Source organism: Chanodichthys erythropterus, chromosome 12, assembly GCF_024489055.1.
Source record: "Chanodichthys erythropterus isolate Z2021 chromosome 12, ASM2448905v1, whole genome shotgun sequence".
Lineage (NCBI taxonomy): Eukaryota > Metazoa > Chordata > Actinopteri > Cypriniformes > Xenocyprididae > Chanodichthys > Chanodichthys erythropterus.
The window spans coordinates 59,417,900-59,441,297 of record NC_090232.1 but is presented as its reverse complement, the minus strand read 5'-3'; the positions used below and the strand labels follow the sequence as shown (position 1 = coordinate 59,441,297).

General features: G+C 37.5%; 1 protein-coding gene across 1 annotated transcript in view; it reads left to right on the top strand.

Annotated features, from left to right (window-relative positions):
* Positions 1 to 23,398, top strand: part of lonrf2 (LON peptidase N-terminal domain and ring finger 2) — a 169,013-nt gene that overhangs the window by 89,123 nt on the left and 56,492 nt on the right. The window contains exons 4-5 of the mRNA XM_067404428.1: positions 22,234 to 22,395; positions 22,564 to 22,735. Of these exons, the coding sequence (XP_067260529.1) occupies positions 22,234 to 22,395; positions 22,564 to 22,735 (334 nt within the window). The remainder of the gene's footprint in view (positions 1 to 22,233; positions 22,396 to 22,563; positions 22,736 to 23,398) is intronic.

The following is a 23,398-nucleotide window of genomic DNA, read 5'->3' as shown; positions in this document are numbered from 1 at the left end:
GTGCTTTATGCAACCAGGCACAGTCATTTACGCCATCATCACCCGGGTGCTGATAACATGTGAACACATGAGCCTTGGACTGCACATGTTGCTATCTGTGTTTAAACTAAACTCACGTAAGGGTTAACTATTTTAACATTCGAGCACAAGACGCCAAAGAGAACTCATGCGCGCTATGAGAGAATTTGTGCACTCATCCGAACATGCACGTGGAAACACATGTACAGCATGCAATTGAGTTCTCTTCAAGAGCAAGACTTGAAATGGACAAATTCACACAAAAATTAACGTGCCTGTCTTGGCGAGTATCCTAGCAAACATAGTAGGTTATGTCTTAAGTGAACTTAAACACTCGCGAAAGAATGCATGTGTTCAGTATCAGTGTACTGTATCCGTGCATTATGTCTTAAAGTCATAGCAGCCTAATATTCCTGCTGTCTGTATGTTTTTAATGTTAATCAAACAACAAAAAACAAGGAAATCACTAATTGCTCTTGATTGAATAGCCTTTGTAACATAATAATTAATAACTAGATAAAAAAGTTAGTCGAGACAAACTTTAAGTTGGCTTGAAAAAGCCGGTCCAGAAAGTTTGAAGTAGTTTTAAAAGTTTTCAGTTTGAGAGTTTGGGCCAAAGATGGAGATAGAGTCAGGGTACTTAAGGTAGTTGCTAGGATTTTACTATGCGGTTGCTAAGGTACTTAGGATGGTTGCTAGGCTGTTGCTATGTCGTTGCTAGGGTACACAGGGTGGTTGCTAAGGTGTTGCTATATGGTTTCTAGGGTATTAGCAGTGCCCAAGGAAGTCGACCGGAAGTTGATGTCGGCCACGTGCCGCCATCTTGTAGCAGAACTTCACTTGCGTTAGCATCCCATTGACTCCCATTCATTTTGGCATCACTTTGACAGCGAATAACTTTACATCTGAGGCGTTTAAAGACTCCGTTTGTCCATTATTTATTTCTAAACATACACGACAATGTATAAAGGGCTCCATTACCTTCTATGTTACATTATGGCCCCATAGAAACAGTTTTTGTAAAAGTAGGCTAACGATTGCGTCATAACCACTCGACTCTGTCGCACAGTAGAGAAATTACCGTACAGACAGGAGGAGAAGCTTGCAGGCAATGGTATGCATTAACTTAATATGGCGTACTGGCGTTACCTTTTAAAATACTATACAGACTAATTAATCAGAATACTTACTCCTGCTCACTCACGCCAAAGAACTCCCCGCTCAAGCTCGCCGTCTCTGCAAGATTAACGATGGCAGTTTGCACGCACAGCTACTAGAAGTATTACATCTGTCAGACAGGTTGCTGACATCATCAAGCTTAGTTTGAGTCTGCGCGTCAGAAACGGAATTGCTAAAAATTGCTAAAAATGGGCTTCACTTGTCTCAATTGAGTTCCAATGGGGTCGCTGTGTCCATTTCTTTTACTGTCTATGGTTATTAGCATGTTCTTAGCCCACTTTAGCACTTAGCTAATCACTATTAGCATGTAGCTATTCACTGCTAGCATGTGTAGCATGTTGGAAGCAACATCCTTAAAAACCATTAGAAAATTTAAAGTGAGAGTTAATTTCAAAACGTGGGATATTCTTAGGCTACTCTATGCATCAAAAATTAAAAGAAAGACACAAAGTCTTACTGCATGCTATTGTCATTAAACAGTCATTAGTCATATTGTCATTAAACAGTCATTAGTCATATATATATAATATATTTATACAACAGTTCTGTCTGGTTCTCGAATCTGATTGGCTGATAGCAATGCGATATTTCAGTGATAACAGCACTCCTACTGCCTTTTCACCATTTGTATCACTCCGCTTGAAGTGACTGTCATGGCGGCCGATCAAATCAACCATAATTTTTACAAATACTACTTCTTGTACCACAAACTGTAGTTTTAATAGTTTTTTAGGCGAGAATGTAGTTGTTTAGACCAGAAATATTTGACTCATATTTCATAACAGCGCCTACTTTACAATTTGTTTTGACGTTTTCGGAGATGCGAGCTCGAGTGCGTCAGCGGCTGTTCAGTGCTTCTGTAACCGCCGAGAACAGCTTCATCTCGGCCAGTGCCTCGGGGATTTGCCGTTGGCTCTTATAGTGGTTAAACACGAGACATAATTCAATTTGAGTACATAGAACGGGCAATCTTTAGTCTTATTAATCTATTATTTGTTCCAGAGCAAGTCGAATTGTGCTACATCAAATTTGATAATAATAAACGTTACGTTTCATCCTTAGGCTATATAGCACATTGACTACAACTAGACGGGACATATCAGACTCTTCTCCGCTTCAAATACGTAAAACATTAAACTTTGTAAACATGTTTTTCCAAACTGCGTGCGCACTTCATTCACGAGGTGAGGCGGATTAATGAGGCTTGATTGACAGTTTGAGGATCCAATGGAGTTAGGAGGTTTTGTCACAAGCTCTTTAAAATCCTTTTCATTCGTTAAATATTTGTAAAACCCACATACAAGCGTAAATGGTGACCTATTTTTTTTTTTTTAATAACTAGTGCTTTATGTTTGACTGAACTGTACAATTGTGCTTATGTTGTTCAATAAATATTATTTTATATAAATATGTCCATTAAGTAATATGGATTGAGTGAACATTACATTAATACGCCATTAGATGGCGGCAACACTTTACAGGAGAATTAGTCAGCGAGTCACAAGAGACTTTTAAATTGAAAGGAACTTTTGCAAAAGGAAGTTGTGTTAGCGCTGTGGTGTTATGGATGGAAAATTCCCAAAGCTGAAAAAAAGACAAATACAAAGATCGCTTTCCTCAGCGGACATTCAAACAGACTTGTGTAAAGGATGTAATATTATGGACATCGACTTGATGAATGAATGTAATGCACTATACCAGACACCGGTAATAGCCTACTCTCTCTTGCGCGCTCTCCCTCTCTCTCTCTAATACTGTAGAAAATTCAATGTGTTTCAATGAAGCGACTCAACGTTCCTTCGTTACTAGTTCTAAAGTGACATTTTAGAGTTAGTAACGGAGGCTTGGTCCAACTGTCAAATTGAGATTTGAATCCGTGGCGGAAGGAAGTAGTGCTGCACAAAAGAGGGTTTTAAAGACACTCCGTTGTTGCTCTTATTTATTTACACACTCGTGCCGTTGAACTGTTGTATAAACGCAATATCGCGCAATATCACGGCTACTCGTGTGATATTGCTCATATATATCTAATATAATAATATATTAGGAGCACACACATACAGATTATAATGTAATATTTTCATTCTGGTTTGCTCTTAGCAAAAAAAAAAAGTTCCATATGCTGAGCGAAATGAGAACGGTCCAGCATTAAGACCGCATTAAGAGCAATAATTCTTATTAACTGCTATTCTTGATTTTTTTTTTTTTTAATTGTTCTTGATTATTATTATTTATTTATTTATTTATTTATTTTTTGGCTATTATATATGCTATGTAATATTTAGTGGTTTTGATATCGCAGACTAAAATACCGGCAGGAATAAATATTCAGGCAAATTTACTCATTAAAACCAAAGGTGTTCATCTGTGATTGTACATCAAGAGCAAGGACACGTTGTGTGCATTTTGTTTCGTGCTTTTATCAGAATGAAACGCTCGATTGTCTGTGTGAAAACTGCGCGTGTGCACGAGCGCCAAGAGAACTGATAACAGCAGCAACACAGGCCATGATTTCAGAAACAACACGTTCCAGCGGATAGATCGCCTCTTATTCAACACAGACCTAAGAATTTATCGAATTGAGATATTTCTTTCTTTTTAGGTTCGCTGAGTTTAAGTTCATTTTTGAGACGTTTCAGATTTCAGACAGCTGAAAGCGCACCCTGTTTATTTTATTTTATTATTCAAAATTACAAGGTTTTGTTGTTATTGTGAGCGTACACAAATAAAAGTAGACCATTTGTAGTCTTGCATCAATCTGTAGGCTATCGCCAAAAATGACGGAAGGCCTGTTTTTGTTTCAGCTGTCATGAGGAAAAAATCCATCAGAACGCACAGGCGCTTTCGTCGACCAGAGGGATAAAAATGTAGCCAATTTAGTTTCATATTTATATTTAAATATTGGGCTATTGCCTATTATTTTTAAATAAATAAATTTCACCTATGTTCATTATGAAAAGGGAATAGCATGACGGATGCGCAATGTCGGGAGACAAATGCAGCGGGTCAGACATAAGTTTGACCACTTCATTAAGTTTTGTTTTATAGTAAGTCTTTTTTTAAAGTGAATTTCGTTTTGTAGTAATTGTATCTTAATTTCAATCAATGTTTCATCAACCAATTGCCTATATTTAATAAATAGGAAGAAAACCAAACATAGGGTGTGGAATGGAAACAAAACCATGTTTCCGCGGCCTTTGAATAAGGCTGAAGCAATATACGTCTTTCTGTTTTAATCAAATTTATTTATTACTTTATTACATGTCTTTATTACTTAAATAATTGATAAGATGTTTTTGGTCGACCAATATATTTTAGCTGGTCTACTTAGACACACATTTGCGTAGTGGCTTATTGTGCAAACTTTTTTTTCCTACCACACGCCAAACTCATAATATTTCTTGCAGATTTAAAAAAAAAAAAAAAAAAAAAAAAACACACACACATTCCGACTTTTAAAAAATCCCTCCTCACTCCAGGTCAAAACTTCGCACATACTTTGATCGGCAACAGCAGGCGCTGACAAACGCGCGGGGGGAGGGTTGATCCCATTCGGAACTTCTGGAGTAGAGCGTGAAACACTACAAAACACTGCAAATCTCCATAATACAAACAAATAAAGAAGCTTACTGCAAATACTCATAACAGAGTCTAACAATTATTTCGTCAGCTTATTTCATATGATCAGATCAGGATGTTAAAATTAACAAAAAGCACTAAGATTGCAAATAGGTCTGTCGCGCATAGCATACGCTAATATTTTGAGTCTCCCGCCCTCTGGATTAATGGCTTTGGTGACAAACATTTTAAACAAAGCGCCCTTCCCCCATCTCAAACTTGTCAAGCACTGTTAGCTTGGGTGAGTGCTTTTTATACACACAAGATAATGTAAAAATTATACATTGATATATAAATGGAACAAAATCTGTTTTTGTTTTTGTTTGTTTTTCTTTAACATTTTTATTTTATTTCTTTGTCTTTAAGGAACATTGGATGGCAGTAAAGATTCTGTACAGTTATTGTTCTAATAATACGGAGCCATAATTGTATCATACATAATCATAATCATACATATCTTGGTCAATTATTTCGAGCTGCTTTACAGCTTAACCACAGTTTGCAACATCATCAGTTATTGAAATGAACTGAATCAACACAGATCTGCTGATATAAATAAATAGGCCTAAATAAATAGCAAAAAACAAGATTGGGTTTGTACGGTTCGTCTGAACTATAATTTAATGATTTATGTTATGAGAAGTACAATGTACAGATGCCTATATGTTTTGCATAAAGTAAGAATATTTAATAAAGAATCTTAAACTTCCAATGTTAAACATGTTCTCGTAATTTTGCTCTTAACTGCAGTCAAAATACAAATAGGCCTATAAAATATTCATATGCATTGTGTAGCCCATAGTGGAGAGTCGGATTAGGCGCAAACTCTTTAGCAGAAACTTTTTATCTTAATAGCCTAGCACTTGTTGAATAACAAAATGTTGATTATTGGGATAACATTTTTTTTTTTCGTAATTGTGTAGCTTATGGCATGACATTTATTTTTGTATGTCTGTACGTGACATTTATTTTTGTAATGTTTATGAGCGTGTGATAATGGATACAAACTGCACAATTGCAGTTTATCAGATTGTTACTTAGCTATAATTGCACAATATAGTTGAAACATTAACACATTAAAATCGTCTGATAAATCATACAGTAGTTAACATGAACCCATTGTAAGCAATGTATTACCATTACATCATGGGCATACGGGACACCCCCGCAGCCCACCCTATGATGGGCCCCGTCGCAGATTATTTACTATTTAGCCTTTGAGTTTAGTTCTAAAAAAAAAAAAAAAAAAAAAGCAATTGACCTAAAGATAAAAATAAAGCATCCAACTGAAGCCCAAAAACGCAAGCAGAATACCATAGAAACTAGTGCTAAATTACCACAAAAGGGGGAAAAATTCACTGTTGTTTCCATCGCCGTTTGTTAGGTAGCCAAGACAACAGCAAGCTTTGATGCGCTGTGCTACTGTGTTACTGTTAGTGGTCGTGTGGTGAGACAAATAAATATGTTCTGTCTTTGCTAAGATATTATTATTATATATTGCCCAAACATAAATAGCATAGCCAATAAGTCTAGAGTTAGGCTATTTCTTTATTCTTTTACTGTAAATACATGAATTTAGTTTAGGCCTATATCATTTGATGCACCGATCGAAATTACTGAAAATTTGCGGCCAAAACAGCAATTTACGCGCTTGTCTAGAAGGGAACCTTATATAACCTAGCCTATGCGCAAATTTGTCTCTAACTTAGAATTTAGAGCAGCTAAAATATATTGTTAGACCAAAACAGGGCTAATATTCAAATAATTGTGAACTAGGTGTTAAATCATGCAGTTTTGGCTAATAAATCATGGTCAAAAACACTTGAACAAAAAACTTTTTTCTTTATTTCACGTTGTAGGCTATGACATTTTGTAGATGGCTTCCGACCAGGATGAAAAGGATCACATTTATCTTCAAGCGTAGATCTGTAAATAAATAAAGGAACGTTAACCGCTGTTGACATTGAGATTTTTCTTACACTGCCTTTATAATTTCCTGATAATTTCTCCATTCCCTGTCAATATACCGGCCGTTACCCATACCATTATTTAATGGAGTAGACACATTATTAAAGTTCGTGGATAAAAGCTACTTCATATGTATTCACTTGCCACATACCGAATTATTTCCAATTCCCCAAAAAAGTTGTTGAAATATTTTGTCCCGTTGCTTTTATGGACTCTATATGGGCTTCTCTCTTGACGTCTCCCCGATTGCCTGCGAGCTTCTCCTCCTGTCTGTACGGTAATTTCTCTACTGTGCGACAGAGAGTCGAGAGGTTATGATGCAATCGTTAGCCTATTTTTACAAAAACTGTTTCTACGGAGCCATAATGTAACAGAAGGTAATGGAGCCCTTTATACATTGCTGTTTATCTTTAGAAATAATGGACAAATGGAGTCTTTAAACGCCTCAGATGTAAAGTTATTCGCTGTCAAAGTGACGCCAAAATGAATGGGAGTCAATGGGATGCTAACGCAAGTTAAGTTCTGCTACAAGATGGCGGCACGCGGCCGACTTCAACTTCCGGTCGACTTCCTTGCCGCTTGGTTGGAAGTCCAGATTGCTAGCATGAGTCAAAAGAGCCAACCGCCATGTCTCTATGTTGGTCTGATGCAGAGATATAGATCTTGCAAAACGGTTGCTAGGGTACTCTGTTGTTTGCTAGGGAGTGGCTTGGCAGCTACCAATGATGATACTCCAAAGGCTGCTTGACAATATAAACCAACCCCCATGTCTGTACAATGTTCTGATGCATAGATATAGGTCTAGCAAAATGGTTGCTAGGGTAGTTGTTTGGTTGCTAGGGAGTGGCTTGGCAGCTACCAATGATGATACTCCAAAGACTGCTTGCCGGTATGAATGATATAAACCAACCCCCATGCCTCTATGATATTCAGATTTGAAGATATCTCTCTATGCTTTGGGTTGCTAGGGTATTGCTATGAGGTTGCTATAGACCTTATGTAGCCCCGCCCCTTTTCAGCGCCGCGCTCGTTGTCTTTTGACTTCTGGCTTGTATTTCCAAAGCGATCTTGTATTTATGAATGAACTGCTCATTTTAAAATCTTCCCGGTCTACTGACATTTAAGGCATCTGCTTTAAACATAACATTGCTAGATAGATAGATAGATAGTTGTCACAGATGGTTACTATGGAGTTTTTATAGAGTTATTAGCATGTTATTAGCCTACTTTAGCACTTAGCTAATCAATATTAGCATGTAGCTATTCACTGCTAGCATGTGTAGCATGTTGGAAGTACAGATTGCTAGTATGAGTCAAAAGAGCCAATCGTTATGTCTCTACGATGTTCTGATGCAGAGATATAGATCTTGCAAAACGGTTGCTAGGGTACAGTTTGGTTGCTAGGGAGTGACTTGGCAGCTACCAATGACAATACTCCAAAGGATTCTTGACAATATAAATCAAACCCCTTGTCTGTACAATGTTCTGATGCAGAGATATAGATCTTGCAAAACGGTTGCTAGGGTACTCTGGTTGATAGGGAGTGGCATGGCAGCTGCCAATGATGATACACCAAAGGGTGCTTGACAATATAAACCAACCCCCATGTCTGTACAATGTTCTGATGCATAGATATAGGTCTAGCAAAATGATTGCTAGGGTACTCTGTTTGGTTGATAGGGAGTGGCCAATGATGATACTCCAAAGGCTGTTTGACAATATAAACCAACCCCCATGTCTGTACGATGTTCTGATGCAGAGATATAGATCTTGCAAAACGGTTGCTAGGGTACTTGTTTGGTTGCTAGGGAGTGGCTTGGCAGCTACCAATGATGATACTCCAAAGACTGCTTGCCGGTATGAATGATATAAACCAACCCCCATGCCTCTATGATATTCAGATTTGAAGATATCTCTCTATGCTTTGGGTTGCTAGGGTATTGCTATGAGGTTGCTATAGACCTTATGTAGCCCCGCCCCTTTTCAGCGCTGCGCTCGTTGTCTTTTGACTTCTGGCTTGTATTTCCAAAGCGATCTTGTATTTATGAATGAACTGCTCATTTTAAAATCTTCCCGGTCTACTGACATTTAAGGCATCTGCTTTAAATATAACATTGCTCGTGATAACTTTCATTGACTCTACAACAGGTAAATCCACTTCACCAATTAATTATTCTTATTATTTCCATAGAAATATACAAGGCTACCGCAAAACCGGAAGTTCACAGACAATATTCTAAAGATGGTGGCGCGCTTGTTTCTCTGGAAAATAAGGTCTATAGGGCTGGGGGATATATCGCATGTGATTGTCACGCGCATTTTGTCAGTAAAGCCGGTTCCCTGATTACCGCTAAATCGCAATCACCTGCTTTCAAATGGAGCGGCATTTAATAGACAGAGCCGTAGATCACTGACAAGCCACGCAATATCGAAGGCAATACATCAGCGATATGAACGCGATATTGATAGATCGATAGATCGCGTTAGATAGATATAGTTTGATAGATAGATAGATTTAGTTTGATAGGTAGATTTAGTTTAGATAGATAGATAGATAGATACATAGATACATAGATACATAGATAGATAGATTTAGTTTGATAGCTAGATAGAGTTTCAATAGATTAGATATAGTACATAGCATGGCAGTTTAATTGAGTCTAATTGAGTTTTGAGTCTAATGGGCTTCCGTAGTCTTGGCTCATTTGAACAGTTCATCAATGAAAGTCAGTGGGATTTTTCAGAGTTTTGATCATCATTTTTAGGAAAACCGTTAGTCGGATCAGTTAGAAAAGATATAGCAACTAACTTCAGAACAGTCTGAAGGTCTGACCCGAGTTCGGAGTTTGTAGAGTTAAAGCTCTAGGAGGAGTTAGAATTGATAATTTAGGGTCAGAAGAATAATAATAATAGAGTGCCCCAGGGATGACGCGTTTTTGTAGGCAAAACCCGGAAGCCAGTTAGCATTTTTAGGAGTTCCGGTTCCAACGGCGTCAAGTCTATTGTTTTTTTTAATGGGTTTTTGCTAAATCGCCTGAAATAAGGTCTGTGGTTAACAAAGCCTCTAACTACTTTCATGTTTTGATCTATGACATAAAACACACCAGGTATAACCCACTTGTGATTTTTTTAAAAAAATTTTTATAACTTTTACTGTGTCTTAAAATCGGTGGTTGCTAACAAACTGCTAAAAGGGGCTACTTCCTTTGGCGGGGACTTTAGACGTCATCATTAAAAACGGGACATTTGGACAGCATTTCTCATGTAAAAGTAGAAAAGTATTCATAACAGCACAGATCATAATCAGCGAGCATGTTTTTAAATAACGTTGTTTTTTTAAATACAGTTTGAGGAAGTTTGGTGGTGACGACGTTGATCCGCAACCATGATGTGCTGTAGTCCGTTTATAGCCTACTGTTAGCCTTTTATATCTGACGACTTTATTTAGGCTTCAAAATCTATAAATGTTGTGTTAACTTGTAAAGATTATCTTGATAGACAAAACGTGTAAGTGTCATAACCCTTTGTTAAACACAGAGCTTATTTTCTGCGATTTTTCCAAAAGTCTATTGGAAAAATGCATAGGCTTTCGATCGTGGGAACCCATGCACCGCTAACTTCCGGGTTGGCCTACAAAAACGCGTCATCCGTGGGGCATTCTATAAGTTTAAATAGCATTACAGTAAATTGACTTTTTCAAGCCAACTTAATAAGTTTAAATAGCATTACAGTAAGTTGGCTTTTTCAAGCCAACTTAATGATTAATCTTTATTTAATTTATGCAGTGAAGATTATATGCAATGTTTTTTTGGCATTTGATTAGCTTCTTTATTCAATTTCTGTACCTGAAAACTACTGATATCTGAAAGATCTAAAAAGCACTTTATTTCATTTGTATCTTTGCTCTACTATGTTTGTGACCTGTGCTGGGAAAATGAGTTGCAATGAGCAAATTTTCAAAAACAAGTTGTTGTTATTTTCACAATACCTTAAAATCGCTGTTAATAACACCTCATTTGGCACACACCATGTCAAAACCAAATATGTATAGGAAAATAAACTTTTTTTCAATATTTTACTTCAACATTTGGAATGTAATTCTGCTTATGTGTGTATATCAGGATCGATGTGAATTTTCACAAAGTTTGAATGCTGCACTTTAAAACTATACTGAACTTGGACTAATGAGGAAGTTGCTGAGGGGAAGCATGAGTGGTAAAGCAAGCAGAGAAAAATGGCATTTTTCATGGACAAAGGAAAGGTACTCCTCTCAGAAAACATACAATTAAAGATACTTTTAGATGTTTAATTGCTATTTGTAGCATTTAAATTGCTAGTTGAGGGCTTAATGAACTCATTTTTGTGAAAACCTCATTCGACCAAAATGTACATTTTTGACTTGTTTTACCTGTAGTTTGTAATTGGCTCTTGCGCATTCTGACTCATTTTGACAGCATGGATTTATCTGTTCTGTTGGTTGTAGTTTGATTATTAGGGCCCGAGCACTGGTGTGCGAGGACCCTATTGTAATTGCTCGGCCAATTCTTCTTCTTGAAAATTAATCACATTTTTGAGGGCCTAAACATGCTCAAACTCATGAAACTTTGCACACGCAGCAGAAGTGGTGAAAATTTACGTCTGATATGGGTTTTAGAATTAGGTGTGGCAAAATGGCTCAATAGCGCCACCTACAAAATTTAAATTAAGCGCCCTTCGCGCTATGTTTCATGTACAGGTATGAAATTCGGTAGACAGATGTAACATGCCAATACCTACAAATAAGCCCCCAGGTGCAAAATCTGTAAACTCAGCAGGAAGTGAGATATTTTGAATTTTCTCTGCAAAATCTGTGCAATCTTTGCCATTTCCAGATGTTGTACTTTAACACACACCTCCTAGAGCTTTAATTAGATCAATATCACATTTGGTCAGTCTAATCTAAAGGCCTTTGCGACGTTAAATTGCGAAGATCTAGAGTTTTCACTTAACCCTCTGGAGTCTGAGGCTGATTTGGGGCCCTGGAGAAGTTTTGACCTGACATTTGTGCTTTTTTTTTTTTCAGTTGTTCATAAACATATTAATGGAAAAAGTGTCATTACACTGTATTCAGCACAAACTAGGCTACCATAATATGTGAGAAACATGTATGTACATGTTTGTATTTTTGAAGGAATAACGTTTATGCATGGTTATTGTAAAAACTAAAAACTTGAGTCACTGAAATAAGGCCAAAAAAAAATTGTGTTCACAAGATTTCTGGGTATTGGAGATTGTAGACTACAGTTTTTGCTTCAAAATGATGTAAAAAAATATCCTGCCTACTTGAACAATTTTCAATATTTATTGTCATCACTATGAGCGCTGGATACTGTGTTCATAAACATTCAATTTTCAATTCATACTTGCAGCCGGAGGGCGCTCTGTGCACCTTTAGTCAACAAATGCCTCCTAAAGAAGAACAGGCCATGTGACAATCCAGGAACTAACAGAGGCTTCCAGAGATATCTAACTATGGCAATGCAAAACATTTTTGAAGGCAATAAATACACAATTAAGACGATGTATACATGTATTGCCTCAGAATTTGCGTCTGAATAGCGCTCCCTCCGTGGGCGTGGCCGCATTAGCGGATAATGAGCTGAATCACGGACTTTTGACATGGCTCTGTTTTCATACAGATTACATAAACAGAGAATATTTGTTTTTGATTTGACTTGACATGATTTAAAACCTGACATTTCAACGTTTTTTAGACATAAGTCTCATTTTTGTGTCAGTATTCACTAAGTTAGTTCATTTTCTGAGAACTATCCAATTGGACTTCGTTCAGAGGGAGACGACAGATCATACATCATGTTAGTTTTCTTTATTTTGCAAAAAGCACAACATTTTGTTTTTACTCTGAGTGTAAACAAATAAAAGAAGATATTCTATAGTTTCAATTGATATATTACTTATGTCTCTGACAAAAAATGGAGTATTTTAAGTGATGTGAAAAAAATCCTGCAAAACTTGCTGGCGCATTTCCCGACTCCAGAGAGTTAAGGGCATGTCCATGGCTGCCTGACAAAATTCGATGTTTCACCATGAAACAGGAAGTTGTTGCAACTCGGGCACACAATGTCCGATCTGTCCCAAATTTCATGTTTTAATAGTCCTGTCCTGAGGACATCTATATGCCATTATTCAGTTAGTCATAGCGCCACCTGCTGCCAACAGGAAATGGCATGCTTTACACTGTAATACACTCCCAGAAACACATTTCAATATGCCACGAAGTGCCAAACATACTGGAAACACGTTAAATCATGCAACACCTGGTTAAATGCTAATGTATGCGATACATACAATGTCTGATCTGCTCCAAACTTCGCATGTTTGATAATAGTCCTGGCCTGAAGACATCTACATGGCAATATTCAGTTAGTCAAAGCGCCACCTGCTGACAGCAGGAAGTGTGGCACTTTGAAATGACTTTGCCATATTTCCCTTGTAATTACTCGCTTACATGCATGTCGCCCACTGTTCACTGTTTTCCTGATGCCAACGGGTGGCGGTGAGCCCGGGTGCGAGGGCCCTTTCATCGCTGCTTGCAGCTTTAATTTGTTCTTATTTTCTTTATTTTTATGAGACAATAGTCCTTTTTTCCCTGAGCATAGCACATAACGAACCGTACCAAAAACATGGTAAAAAACCAAACCGTGAATAATTTGAACTGGTGCATCCCTAGAGACTACAGTGGTTCAACCTTTTTTTTTTTTTTTTTTTTTTACTTTTATTTGTATTTATTTTAATTACAAAGATAACAATGAAAAAAACAAAAAGCAATATTAACAGAGAGGGAGGAAAGAAAATTATACATATATGAACAGCAAATGTATGTTTCACAACTGTATACATACATATCTGTGCTTATTCCTAGATATCAATGATCATATATGTACATGCACGCCCACATACATATAAATACATACACCCATATAGATATATATAAATACATATATACACGTACACCCCCCCCAAAAAAAAAAAAAAAACAAAGCCAAACAGGTGGGGTTAACTATTCCATTAACAATTACTGTATACTTAGCTGAGGATATCTTTACGTTCTTTATATTTCAACCACTTTTCCCAGTCACACTTGAAAGCACTTTTTTTCATCTTTAAAATATATGTAAGTTCTTCCATAACCCGGATTTCTTCAATAATTCCAAACCATTGTTTACAATTCAAAGTAGAATCTTTAAGCCAATTCCTAGTTAGTTTTTTTACAAGCCACAAGGAGAATCTTACATAAGTATCTATCACTTTTAGCTACTATGCCTTTAATATTTCCCATCAATAAAAACAAAGAGGTTCTAGGAATTTTATATCCTAACACTTCAGTCATAACCACCTGCACATCATCCCAAAAAGACTTAATTTTCTCACAACTCCAAAAGATGTGTGTATGATCCGCTTCTAACTGTCCACACTGTCTCCAGCAAGTCTGCTGCCTGGAGACTTGCTTGCTTTTGATCTTAGGTGTTATGAAGAAGCGGATAAGGCACTTCCAGCAAAACTCTCTCCATATTTGTGAACTGGTAGTAGTTTGGTGTATTAACCACATCTCATACCAATCCGTTTCTGGTATTTCAGTTTTTAATTCTTTGTCCCACTTAAATTTTATATATAATGTGGAGGAGGGACTGCAACTCATCAACACCTCATACAGAGAAGAAATTATTCTTGGTAATACATGGTCATAGGCATCAATCATCATTTTAATAAGGGAATGAATATCGTTTGCTCCAATTCTCCTTTTTTTATTGTAGTAATCCCTTAACTGTAAATATCTAAATAAGTCCTTATTTCTTAGTCCAAATTTTTCCTTTAAATCCTGGAAGCTTCTAATTTCACCATCTGCAATTACACAGAATAATGCTGTTATTCCCTTCTCCTTCCACTGCTGAAATATTGGATCTTTCTTTCCTGGTTTAAATTCCTCATCATAAGTAATCCACCTAAGTATTCCAATTTCTTTCTCCAACTTGAGATGTTTAACAATAGAATGCCAAACCTTCAATGAGAATGTCATTATTGGGTCCAGTTTGTCTTCACTATAGCTATGAAATTCACTCTCCCCTATCAATGACTGAACTTGAATATCTTGTATATTTATTTCTATGTCTTTCCATTTAGCTATGTAGCTGGAAGTGCACCAATAAAAGATGTGACGTAACTGTGCTGCACAGAAATAATTTTTTAGATTTGGAAGAGCCATACCACCTTTTTCTTTAGGTAATTGGAGTGTTGAGTAACGCACTCGAGGTCTTTTACCCCCCCATATGTACCTGGATATTACTTTGTCCCATTCAAAGAATTGCTTTGGTGGGATTTCCACTGGGAGGGACTGAAACAAATAAAGTAAGCGCGGTAGGATATTCATTTTTATTCCTCTTATCCTATCACTAAAGCTAGTGGGGTACGTGGACCACCTCTCAATGTCACTCTTTATATTATTAGTAATTGGATCGTAATTTGCCCTATATAATTTTGTTAAATCTTTAGTTATATTTACACCTAGGTATTTTAGGCATTTTGCATCCCAATTAATTTCAAAGTTTTGTTTGAGTTCCGTGTTTGGTTTACAATTTAACATAAGTATTTGGGTTTTTGTTACGTTCAATTTATATCCGGCACATTCATTAAATTGCTCTAATACTTGCATAAGATTTGTGAAATTTTTTTGGGGTTCAGCTAAATAAATCATAACGTCATCTGCAAAAAGACTAATTTTGTGTTCCATACCGTTAATTTCAACCCCTGGAATCAACGAGTGCTGTCTGATTAATTGAGCCAATGGTTCAATGTAAATGGCGAAAAGAGAGGGACTAAGACAGCAACCCTGTCTAGTTCCTCTTTCCAGGAGGAAACTTTCTGATAGAGACCCATTTATTCTTACTCTAGCTGTTGGATTTTGATATAATGACTTGATACACTGGACAGATTTGTTATTAAATCCCAACTTTTCTAGTGATAGGTAAAGGAAATCCCAGTTAACTCTGTCGAAAGCCTTCTCGGCGTCAAGACTGATTAGAGCGACAGATAGTTTATTTCTATGAATCTTATCTATTATATGAAGAGTTCTTCTTATATTATCATATGTTTGTCGACCTTTAACAAAACCAGTTTGGTCCTCATCTATCAGGTCTGATAAAAATAATTGTATTCTAGATGCTAGAATGGAACTATAGATTTTATAGTCTGTGTTAAGGAGTGATATGGGTCTATAATTTTGACAGTATTCCCTATCTTTTTTCTCCTTAGGGATTACAGAAATTATAGCCTCTTTCCATGATGGAGGAGTTTTTCCTTCTTTTATGACCCAATTGAAGGTGTCCCTTAATAATGGCATCAGTTCTTTATAGAAGGTTCTATACCACTCTGAAGGGAATCCATCACTCCCTGGTGATTTGCCTGATTTAAATTTATGCATAACTTGTTGTAATTCTTCAGTGGTTATTTCTGCAGTTAGACTTTTATTTTGTAAATTACCAATAGATGGCATATCTAATGTATTAAGGAACTCTTGTACTTTTGTTCTATTCATATCAGAGGTCTGTTTGTATAGCTCTTCATAGTATTTCTTAAAAATATTTCCTATATCTTTTGGATCATGTTTTATTTGATTTGTTTTAGGATCACATATTTTAGTGATTAAATTATCAGTTTGTTGCTTTCGCATTCGCCTTGCTAATAATTTAAGCGCTCTTGGTCCTGATTCATAGTAAGTTTGTTTAAGAAATCTAGCCTTTTTCTCAATTTCTAACTGTAATAAGTTGTTAATTTCCTTTCTTATTTCTCCCATTTGAGACATCACCTCTTTATTTGCATTATATTTATGTTTATGCTCCAATTGCTTTAGTTCTGAAATAAGTTTTTCATAATGAGCTTTCTTTTCTTTTTTTAAAGTGCTTGTAATTGCTATTAATTTTCCTCGAATCACTGCCTTAAGTGCATCCCATAGTATAGAGGGGTCCACCTCACCATTGTTATTTTCGTCCAAATATCTTTTTATTTCTATTCGAATTTGCTCAACTATTGATTCATTGTTTAATATTCCTAGATTTAATCTCCACAGCGTGTTTCTTTTCTCCCCACCCAGTGAAATCTTCACATAAATAGCGCTATGGTCTGATACGTCAGCAACCCCAATTCGACAATTCTGTATCAGGTGTCTATTTTCTTCTTGTAAGAGAAAATAATCTATTCTAGAATAAACAGAATGTGTGGCAGAGTAGTGACTATAATCTTTTTCTAATGGGTGTAGTTCCCTCCAGACATCTATTAGGCCCATTTCTATACATATGTGATTCATGAGTTTGGTTATATGATTTTTGTTTCTTTTATGGCTTGTTGTGTCCAAGTCATGGTTTAGCACTATGTTTAGGTCCCCTCCACATATACATACCCCCTCCATTTCCTTTGCCACAATATCAAATAATGCTTTGAAATACTGTTTATTGCTTTCTGGTGGGGCATAAACATTTACCAAGGTTACCACATTACTATTTATTGTTCCTTTAACAATAACATATCTTCCTTCCTTATCCTTTACTTCTTTACAACACTCAAAATTAACACCTTTTGGAATTAAGATAATGACCCCCCTCTTACGACTGGTTGAACATGAACTATAAAAGATGTTTTTAAAACCAAATTTTTTAAGTTTTTCATGTTCCTCATTTGATAAGTGAGTTTCTTGTAAGAAGAAAATGTTTTTTTTCCTTTTTCAGCTTAGCTATCACTTTAGCCCTTTTGACTGGGTTCCCCAATCCATTTACATTCAAGGACATTATCTCAATGTCTCTCTCCTGCATACAACTCTCACTACAGTAATCTTCGTATAATGATAACCCCACTGGCTAACATTTAAACAAGTATAAACAACTAAACAACTTTTACATGAACCAGAACATATTAAGTGAACTAAAATGGTATCAACTGACCTCCAGATGGAAATGTTCACCCAGAACTTGGGGTTTTGAGTCACTGTCTCCATTGAGAGGGAAAGCCTCTGCTGAACGGAGGGCCCCCTTCTAGATATGAGATGCAGCCTGTTATAGGTTATTGCACTCATACTAGATATATTATTTTCTTCAATGTCCATGTCTCCCGTAAGTCAATGCATATACATAAAATCCCCTTACTGTATTACGGTCGTCAAGCCCGTTGATCCCCCTTAACTATTATGTATTAGACCTTTGTTCACGTCGTCATATATGGGGTCTCTTACAAATTCACCGGGCTCGTCCGCCGAAAATCCTCCAGCCGTTTCCGTGCTCTTCTGCTTGTCTCTGCTCTGCGCTCTCTGCTGACCTGCTGCCATGCTGAATTTTTCCGCGCCTCGAATCGTTCCAGTAAAGTTGTGGGGCCAGCTGCTTCTTCGGAATCCGCCACTTTATATCCTCTGTCGCGCAGATCTTTCTCCACTTCTTTCGCGTCGTTGTACGTTTTGATTCCGTTATCCCAGTGAACCCTCATCTTAGTGAATGGGGTTTGAAAGCGGATCCCCGCTTCTTTCAAGATTTTCTTGGCTTTAACGTACGATTTGCGTTGCTGCACCACAACCGAAGTATAATCGTGATCGAAGAAAATCCTCCGCTCTCCGAGTGTGATTATTCTCTTCTCCCAGGCTCTTTTCAGGACTTTCTCCTTTGTATTATATTGTAAAAAATTTACCACGATTGCCCTCGGGGGTTGATCTGCTTTAGGCTTCGGTGCCAGAGCTCTGTGCGCCCGCTGAATCTGACAATCAGTTTCAATGCCAAGTTCTCTCCTGATAAGTTCTTCAACAAATTGGATAACAGGCCCCTTCTCCGTTTCCTCTGGCACTCCGAAAATCCGCAGGTTGTTCCTTCTGGACCGCGACTCGAGGTCAGTCAGCTTTCCCGTCATCTTTTTGTGTTCTTGTATAAAATCGTGTAGTAGACCATCAGTCTCGGAGCTCCAGCTCTCCATTTCCTCAACACGCGTCAAAGTGGCCTCGACTTTTGCATTTTGTTCCGTTATTTCTTGTGATGTTAACGCGAATTTCTGATTGATGTCCTCTTTAAACTCATCTAGTTCGCGCTTCATCTGAGTTTTAAGCTCATCTTTAAACATCCCGAGCTCTGTTTTCAGCTCGTTGCGATATTCCCGTATCTGCTCACTTATACTGTTTAAACCCGCGCGCAGAGAGTCTGTAGTTTCTCGGTCGCCATCTTCTACTTTTTCTTGCATGCTGTCCGTTTCTTTTCGTTTAGAGCTTTTATCTTGCTTTTCGGGGTTTCTTTTGGTTTTAGATTTAGTCCCTCCGCTCATCTCTCAACACAAGAAGGTGTTCAATAAGTAAATATAAAGTTTAGCGGAGTTTTAAAACTGACTTAAGGGAGCTCGCAGTTTAACCTGCCATCTTGTTTCGCTGCCCAACCGGACCAGTGGTTCAACCTTAATTTTATGAAGTGATGAGAATACTTTTTGTGCGCAAAAACAAAACAAAAATAACTTTGTCTCTTCCCTTCTAGTGTCCTATGCTGTTTGTTGTGTAGACAGTGCACCGTTTCTGTGTTCTACATCAGAACGCTGTAGAACACTGGGTGTGCCATATAACAGACATATACTGAGTATGCCAAGTAAAAGATTTATCCTTTATTTAAGTTTTAGCATCTCCTAGAAAATAACACTGATAATCACCTGTGTTAGAAACGTTTACATTTTTTGTAAATAAGTTTATTATTACACATACTGTTGAAAAGGTCTACATTTACATATTTTTACAAGAAGGAAGCGAAATTGTGAGCCTAGATAAAGGATCAGAAAAACTGCTTTGGATTATTCTTAACAAACCAGTGGGTATGGCAGGAGATTCTAAATCAATGGCTTATAAATTTTACAAATTATATAAATTTAAATAATATTGAATTCACACATTTAACTACTTTTGGGGGAGAAAACAAAGCTTGAGAATAATAAGTTTGAATACTGCTTCAGTTTTAGTCAAGAGGATTCTGCCTCTGTTAATACATCATAAATATTCCACATCTTCCAGCTCAGCTTCAACCTTCTTCCTGCAGTTTTGAGATGGCTTCATTAAAGAATGTACAAAAGGGAATGTAATATTTTTTTTTCATCAAGCTTTAGGGTAAAATTTAAAACCATTTTTCTTTCACAGTGTAAACCAGAACCATATGTTTAGCCAGGTAACATATAACATCTTTTTTTTTCGTAGTATGTTTGTGAAGTTTTGTCATGAGGTATGACACTTTCAAATGCTTGAGCAATTGAAGTTTGCTTGTGTAACGAGGCAGCAGACTCGGGGAGATCCATGTGCAGCTTTAATAACAATCGTAGTCGTACAGGCAATGGTCAGACAATAGCAACAGGTGTAACGCAGGCAAGACAGGAATCAATAACAATACCAGGCAGATAGTCAGGGCAGGCGGCAGGCTGAACAGGGTAATCCGTGAGACAGGCAGTAATAAACAGGGCAGGCGGCAGACAGGAATCAGAGTGAGTAGGCAGTCCAAGGTCAAACACAGGATATCAATAGACAGGGGTAAACGCTCAGAATTGTATGCTCGGCAAAACAAGACTTCGCGAAGCATGATGGGGTAATGGAGTCTTAAATAGCCCAGATAATGCACAACAGGTGGTGGGTAATCAGCCCAGGTACGTGGTGTGGGATTTGTAGTTCAGAGAACAGTCAGTATTCCGGTGACGGCGCCCTCAGGTGGCGATCAGAGGGAGCCACAGAGACCGTTTCTGTGACAGCTTGCCTGTCAGTTGCGGTTGTTGCAGTGAAGCAGTTTGTTTATCCATGGACCTTTTTATCCATAGATTCATAGAATTGTCTGTGATGCTTCTTGGTTGTGTTGATACAGGTTGGTTGTGTTGCCTCACAAGGTTGACACAGTTATTAGGAGTTCAAGCACATAGCGCTGAAACCCTATTGCAATTAAATTTTCCAAGGCTCATAACTCCTGAACCGTTAGGCCTAGGTTCAGGTGTCTTAAGTCATTTGGAATCCTTGGCTCAAGGCGGACAAGATGCATGCCTTGGATTTGCCCATCGCTCTGGAGAGAAATTTTCAGGTATTTTGGATTTTTCTTTGAAAAACCTACTTTTGCGAACTAGTCCTAGGTTTTTGACCCCATCAGAACCAAACCAGTGCAGTGAGATTCTCTGGAGTCTGACTGTCAAGTTATCAAAAAAAGGTTGAAATTCCGATCCACGATCCCTAAGGGCTGCCAAAACGTTTGAAGTGGGTGGAGCCACTTTTACTAAAATGGCTATAACTTTTACTAAAATAGCTACTTCACTTGTAGTCAGATCGACTTGAAAATTGGTGTGCAGTGTCTTCATCCGAGAGGCCTTGACTTTCTATGAGGACATTGAGGCATCTCGAAAAACATGTCTACCATCGGCCACTGAAATTTTAGCAGCTTTCTGACAAGATTAACAGAGACCGATTGGAATGAAACTCGCTGGGCCTGTTTTGACTCCTGCCCTAGAAACCTGTGAGAAATTCAAAAGACATCAGCCACCAGGGGGTGCCTTCGCATTTTTCAAGTGCGCAAAGCATCGTGTTTTTCACGCACACCCACAGCGTTCATTCCACATGGTAGAACTTCTCATTCTGATAAATTTTGCCTCTAGGATCGCCACTGTCCATCTAATAGTTTGTTAAATATTGGAGAATATTTCAAAAATCAACTTTTGCAACTAGTCCTAGGTTTTTGGCTCAACTTCGATAATGGTATAAAAGCTTCATAAACCATAAATATCCTATGGTAAATTGCCTGTATTGGCTATAAATATATAAATGTATAAATATATAAATGGTCTTTTCCGTCTATGATAGAGATGGTTACAGGCTTGCTAATTAAAACATATCTTTTTACGCATGTGCTTAAAAGCCTTAAAGTGCTTGAACCCCGATAATTGCTGCTCGCAGCTATATTTCTACAGGTCTTTACTAAGTACTTGTCTTTTTAAGCACACTGGAGCTTTAAGCACATAATCCCTTTTTATTTTTTAGGTACAAAGTCATCAGCAGGACTTCTACAGACAAACTTTGTTGTGGAGATGAACTGCTAGCCCTCATCTTTTCCGAATCACGTTCTTGGCTTATTACCTCAGCACTTGCAGTGTGTTAAAATGCCTCCTATTGTTTCAACTCTGTCAATGTAATGCGTTCAAGAAGCAAACAGTTTATGTTGTTAAAAGAAATAATCAAAGCCTTTGTGATTTAAAAATCACATCATTTGAATATCGCAATTTCTGTTTAAAAACGATTAATCATGCAGCCCTACTTAAGCCCTTAGTTTCCTTAATTTATGAAGTGATCAGTTTTAGGTGACTGCAATGTGATGTTTTGCATGTCCATGCCAACATTACTGTTGTAAAACTGTATCTGTGTATTTACAGATCCTGAGTCACATGTTCTCATCAGTCTTTGTGAATGAGGGTCTGGCTACGTTCCTGCAACCCCTTCCGGCTGGCCCCTCCCCTCGTATCAAACCCTCATCCCTCCTCACTTCTCTTCACTCCTCTCTTCCTAGAGATGGAGCCAAAGCAGGCTCCTCCAAGGTTACTGCATATTTGTTCACAAATACAATTGAGTTCAACAATTTGCTACAATGAAGATATCACACTGATGTTTTTAAAACTAATTTTGCTTTGATGCCATTTTTAGAATCATAGGACCAATTGCATCATCAATGCTGTTGAAAACCATTTTTTTCTTCTTTGTGTTAGGAACCAGCACTCGGTTGTAGTAATTTCAAAGATGAGAGAACTTCTATTTTAAAAAGGTCTGAAAACGTAAAAACTGTTGGCCTCTCTTCACTTTTTGTTCCACCTGTCCAAAAAAGGAAATGGACAGAAGATGCTAAGGACTTTGAGCCAGCCAGCAAACACCGTAAAGAAGGTATGGGGTTTAATGCAATGAATAATTCGGTTAAAAAAAATTGACAATTACTTTAAAGGTGCCATTGAACATTTTTTTTACAAGATGTAATATAAGTCTAAGGTGTCCCCTGAATGTGTCTGTGAAGTTTCACCTCAAAATACCCCATAGATCTTTTTTAATTAATTTTTTTAACTGCCTATTTTGGGACATCATTAACTATGCACCGATTCATGCTGTGGCCCCTCTAATTCCTCACGCTCCCCGCCCACGGAGCTCGCGCTTGCCTTAAACAGCATAAAGTTCACACCGCTAATATAACCCTCAAAATGGATCTTTACACAGCCTGGTTTCTCCCAAGGTTTTTTTTTCTCCATTTAACACCTATTTGCCACCTGTTTGCCACCTGATGTCACCTGTTGGAGTTTGGGTTCCTTACCGCTGTCGCCTTTGGCTTGCTTAGTTGGGGACACTTGACATTTGATATTCAACAGTATTCTTGATATTTATTCAACAGTGCTTTGATCTGCCTCCGCTGACACTATTCTTTAAGAGCTGCTGTGCAGCCAAATTATATACCAGTTATCACTGTAAAGCTGCGTTGACACAATTTGCATTGTAAAAAGCGCTATATAAATAAAGGTGACTTGACTTGACTTGACTACAAAGTGTTCGTAATGCAAT